We start from the raw sequence: 5,256 nt of genomic DNA on the forward strand, positions 1-5,256 counted from the left end.
TGTGTTTTGGGCACTGGCAGGAGCACAACTCTGTACTGGCCCTGCAGCAGCATCTGGGGGATGCCCACAACCCATGAAGCCTCAGAGGGAGTGTTACAGTCAGTGCTCTTTCAGCTCTGCCATCCATGAATAGCTTAGGTGTTGAACAGCTCGGTGTGACAGCCCTCTGTATCCTGAGCTCCTGTTCAGTGTCCAGGAAGAATCAGGTTGCATGAACGAATTGAAGATGGTAAATGTGGGGGATTTTATTGCCCATGAAAGTGGCTCTCAGTGGGAAGGGGAGCTGGAAAGGGGATGAAGCAGGAAGGTATTCTTCCCTGAAGTCTGGCCATCCCCAGCTGGGCTCCTCTCCAAAGCTACGCCATCAAGCCATCCCTCTGAAGTCAAGTTGCTTCTCTCCGAAGTTCAACTGTAGTCTCCGATGTCCAGGTGCTTCGCCTCTTCTCCCCTTGTCTGCTGTCTGCCAGTGGAGGCTGGGGTTTTTATGGGTACAGGATGCGGGGGGGCGGGGGCAGGCCTGGGGTGGTTTTGGAAAAGGCAACATTTGAGCAGGAAAGCGGGGATGTAAAGTTCCCCCTCTGGGCCGTGGTTCCAGCCTCGAGGGTGGGTCTCTTACCAGGGACCCTGCCCTTTGCTGCCTAGAATTTCCCTGCCTCCTGTTCCTATCACAGTGCCCCAAATCAGAGTGTCTTAACAACATGTATCCTCAGGAAAAAATTATCCCCTACAAAAGCAATTTTAACAAACTTGACTTTAACAGACTTGACTGCTACACCGATGTGTAGCTATCAACAGAAGGACACAGTCACCATGAAAAAGCAGGAACATAGGACACCACATGAAAGATCATAACAATTTTCCAGCAACAGATCCCAATAACAAACAGTTCCTCAAAATGCCAGATAAAGAATTAAAAATATTGATCTTAAGGAAAATGCAATTCAATAGAAATCTGAAAACCAATACAGAGAAATCAGAAATTCAGTTTGGGATATGAATGAGAAATTTACCAAGGAGATACAGATATTATAAACTTCTATAATTTGGTTATTGCATAGCATGATGCATACAGTAAAAAAAAATGTATTGTATATTTCAGAACTATTAAGAGAGTAAATTTCAAGTGTTCTTACCACAGAAAAATGAGAAATATTGGAGGTAATAGATATGTTAATTTCTTTGAGTTTAATTATTCCACACTGAATTCATCAATCATGCTGTACCCCATAAATACAACTATAATTTGTCAATTAAAAATTAAAAAATAAACTTAAGAAGCCTTAGGTTTATTTTTAATTCATATCCAATTTATAGCCCTTTTTTAAATAATTTGCATTTCAAGATACACATTTGATGGAACATGTACATTTTTCAGTGCTTAGAAAGTTCCAGGCACCACTATAGTGGTGGCTGACTCCTATAGTCCCAGCACTTTGGGAGGTCAAGGCAGGCAAATTGCTTGAGCTCAGGGGTTTGAATCCAGTCTGGGTAACATGATGAAATCCTGTCTCTACAAAAAAAAAAACAAAAACAAAAAAAAAAAAAAAACCAAAGTTAGCCAGATGTGGTGGCATGTGCATGTAGTCCCAGCTACTCAGGAGACTGAGGTAGGAAGATCACTTCAGCCCAGGAGGTTGAGGCTGAAGCTGCAGTGAGCTGAGATCATGCCACTGCACTCCAGCCTGGGTGAGACAAAGTGAGATCTTGTCTTAAAAAAAAAAAGAAAAAGAAGAAAATTTCTAAGATTTTGCTCCCATCCCACTCACTCCAACACCCATAGCCTGAGCATCTTCCCAAGATGCATCTCAACAGCTCACTGAGATGAGTATTATTTTCTCTCAGCTGTGGAGAAAGAAAAATTGAGGAATTATGAGACAAAGACAAGGACGAGAGGAAAGATTTCAGAATTAGCCAGAGATAAAATAACAGTGTCGCAGGTGACGACTATCTGGGGTTGGTGTCACGTGGGTAGCAAAAAGAATTCACCAAGGCAGTTGTAGGTAAAGAAAGGCAGACTTTTTAGAAAAAGTAGAAAAATATGTTGCAAGAAAGCAAAGGCAAAACAGCAAGTGGGGAGCTGACTGCAAAGAGACAAGGGCTTGCTGGGGATTTTATAGGATGGTGCTTGTGCTGGAGAGAGCTACTTACAGTACTAATAATGGCAAGATTGCAGTGAGCTGATTTGCATATTTCTTTTTTAATGAAATTTAACTTGGCTTTTACTGCATTTTTCAAATGTAAAAATGTAAAAACAAACACAACATAGTATTTCAATGCTGTACCTTTATGCAAATGACTTCATCTATCTTTTTAAAACATGCTGTGATATAGCTAATGTTAAAACTGACACAGCTTCACTTTCTTCTTTTTCTCTGTACTGAAAGCTGCAGAAATACACCTTTAATTCCAAGACAATTTGGTTTAAGCCCTCAGCATAAAAAGTGTACATCCACTTCCACTGCCCTGACTTTCCCCACATTGTTGATTGTGATTCTCTGTGCCATGTTGGTAGATCAGGCAGGCTGTATATAATTTGTACAAAACATCTTTAATCAGGGAAAGGCTTTAGAAACAATCTTAAAAAGAAACGTCAAAATATTTTTGATATTTAGGACAAATACTAAATATTATAATTTTCTCTCAGCACATCTGTTTACACAGCCCAATTAGCTAGGTGACCCTGTTAAAGATCTGCTTATGGAGCGAATAGGTGAAGACATTTCCTGAGCCAAAAGATACAGATAATAAATGTTAATAATAGCAGCAGACTAAAAACATTCCTTTTTGTTGTTTGTTTTCCATAGTCAACAGTTTTAGCAAAAGAACTTTAGAAAATGACAGATTTTTTTGGTAAAGTTTACTGCCTGAAAAGAGTTTAATAAAGAACATCCAAGGCCTGATTGCTATTATTCTGAATATAACTTTTAATTACTTTCTGTAAGTTACATTCGGTTACTGTCAGACAACTTACTGTCGCATGGAAAAATGCCCCAAAAAACTGCAATGGTTTACATACATTTTACATTACATGTATTACCTCTTAAAACCCCCAACAAAATAAAGTCTTAGCAAACACAAATTTTAATTTCTGAACACCCTTCCAGTAAGGTTGTAAAGGTGGGAGGAAGGGGAGGAAGGACTTGTTTTTTTGTATTCCTAGTCTACTTGATTGAAATGTAATCTTCCAAGGGTTTGTTTAGCTCACTATCCAGACTGCTAGGGTTATGATGAACATTATTACTTCTTTCCAGGGTAAAAAAAATGACATTTGAAAATAATGTAAATGCTATGACATGATTTTCCCAAGCATGACCTCAACTTGAAACATTAGAATACTTAAGAATTCTAAAGATTGGTATACCACCACTGCACCAGAATTTTTAATTATTCCAACAGCTACAGGAATTTTTTAAATAGTTTTTTTAATTTTATGAAATTAAAGCTGAAGAAAATAACTGATTTAGAAACCATAATAAAAGGACAAATATTTAGCCAGAGATATCAGTTGCTCCTGAAAAAGGAGACTTACCTCCCCTCATTGCAGTTTTTCTCCAGGTATCTCACTGATTTCAGATAGAATTTAAAATTCACCTTAAAAATAGAAACAAACAAAAGGACTACTTAAACTGCCATTAACTAATAAAAATATGCTCAAATTTACTGACAGAATCATGGACACTTCATACAATACTTAGACTCTACCAGTTTTAAGTAAAATAAGGAAAAAATTATAATTACAAAGCCAGTCTTTCCCCTTGGGGAAACAAAAAGCCACTTTTGACCAATTGTTCCCTGCATATACATATACTGTATATTATTATAAGCTTCTTCAGAGAAGCAAAACATCTTTGTCTTCCCGACACTGGATTATTTAGCATGTTAGTTTTTTACGTCAGGAAGGCAACTGCACGGCTTGCATTTTTCTACCAGCTGAGTATCTGGTGATAGTTGGGTGCAAGAAGATTGTGAGTTATTTATGGAGGAGGGCTATTTGTGCTGGACCATGAAGAAAGGCAGACTTATAGCTTATCTGCCTCTTCTTTTTGCTTTCCCCTGCTCCCACCAGCCTGACTCTTTTGCCCTTACAACTCCACAAACAGGAGTTCCTCTTCAAGCCCTCTGTATCCCTCATCCCTCCCTCATTCCTTTAGTTAAGAGCAAGGTAGGGGCCTTTACCTGGTACAGCTCCGGGAGATAGGAGATAAATGACACTGAGACTTCATACCCAGAACCCTCAGCTTCACAAGAAACTGCTGGGGGCCAAAAGACTCAGGACAGCAGAGCTCAAAGCAGGGCCAGAAGGTGCAGGTGGAGCCACAGCGGCGGGTCTCCTCTAAGGACAAGATGGCATCATCATAGCAGCACTGCTCTGAAGGGTTGTAGATCTTGTTCCCACACCTGGGCGCCGGCTGGCACAGCCACAGTCCTGAGCCAACAGGAGCGTCTGGGGGCAGACATTGATGGTGTACATCCAAGGAAGAACAGATACTCAATTCCCAGTCTCTTCCCAACATCACCTCTTCCCTCCTCATTCTTCCCTGTCCTGTCCTTACCTGTAGTTCCTTTTGAACACCGGAGGAGGAAGACTGTTATCCAGCAGACAAGAGCTAAGGGAGAAAGAAAAAAGGTTGAACATGGAGCTGAGAATGTGACAAGTAAGGAAAACAAACAAACAAACAGAGGTTAGGATGGTTTAAAGGTGGAGATTATCACTTGGGGCTAAGTCTGTATGGGATCCTGTTCAGGCAGGCCCTGAGCAGCACGCTCAGTCACCCTTTGAGGTGACTAGTAGGGCACCGGAGGCTGGAATAATGTTAGAGGTAAAGAGGAATAAATCGGGTTGAGGTTTGGGAGCTGCACTGGGGATGAGATGAGATGATGTTTGGATTTGGGGTCCTACTTGCCCAAGATGCAGCATCGTGGCCTCATGCTTCCAAAGAGGCTCTAGGAGAATTGAAGAAGAGTGGTAAAAGACTGGAACTTATGGAGACAGCCTAAATGGGCTTGTCTGTTACCCTGGTAAGTTTACTGATTGGATGGTTGCTGATCATGCCACCTGCAGTCTCCCAAACACATTCCTTGAAGATAACCGAAGTCTCCCAAGCACATCCCTTAGTTTCTTTAAGGAAGAGACTGGGTGGCGTAAGGGACCACAGAGCTGAATGTTGCAGACTGACTCATTGCATTCTCCATGTACTATTGCAGACCTCAGGGTGAATGAGTGTAGGTTGGTCCTACTCCAAGTTAGGCTTCTAA

The 5,256-nt window shown here is 40.9% G+C and overlaps 1 protein-coding gene across 1 annotated transcript; it reads right to left on the reverse strand.

Annotated features, from left to right (window-relative positions):
• Positions 1 to 2,337: 2,337 nt before the first annotated feature.
• IGFL3 (IGF like family member 3) lies at positions 2,338 to 4,929 on the reverse strand. Its single transcript, XM_003277650.3, has 4 exons — positions 4,905 to 4,929; positions 4,554 to 4,607; positions 4,177 to 4,444; positions 2,338 to 2,398 (listed from the first exon to the last, which is right to left on the reverse strand). Exons 1-4 carry the CDS (start codon positions 4,927 to 4,929, stop codon positions 2,338 to 2,340), a joined length of 408 nt encoding a protein of 135 aa, XP_003277698.2.
• Between the last annotated feature and the right edge of the window lie 327 nt (positions 4,930 to 5,256).

Source organism: Nomascus leucogenys, chromosome 17 (assembly GCF_006542625.1).
Source record: "Nomascus leucogenys isolate Asia chromosome 17, Asia_NLE_v1, whole genome shotgun sequence".
Classification (NCBI taxonomy): Eukaryota; Metazoa; Chordata; class Mammalia; order Primates; family Hylobatidae; genus Nomascus; species Nomascus leucogenys.

What these genes read in the sequence shown, in the direction of transcription:
- IGFL3 (XM_003277650.3), bottom strand. Translation starts at nt 4,929, where the DNA reads ATGAGGCCACGATGCTGCATCTTGG. An exon ending in GTGTTCAAAAGGAACTACAG is followed by an intron (nt 4,445 to 4,553) that starts GTAAGGACAGGA and finishes GTCTGCCCCCAG; the next exon opens with ACGCTCCTGTTGGCTCAGGA. An exon ending in ATCTCCCGGAGCTGTACCAG is followed by an intron (nt 2,399 to 4,176) that starts GTAAAGGCCCCT and finishes TTGGAATTAAAG; the next exon opens with GTGTATTTCTGCAGCTTTCA.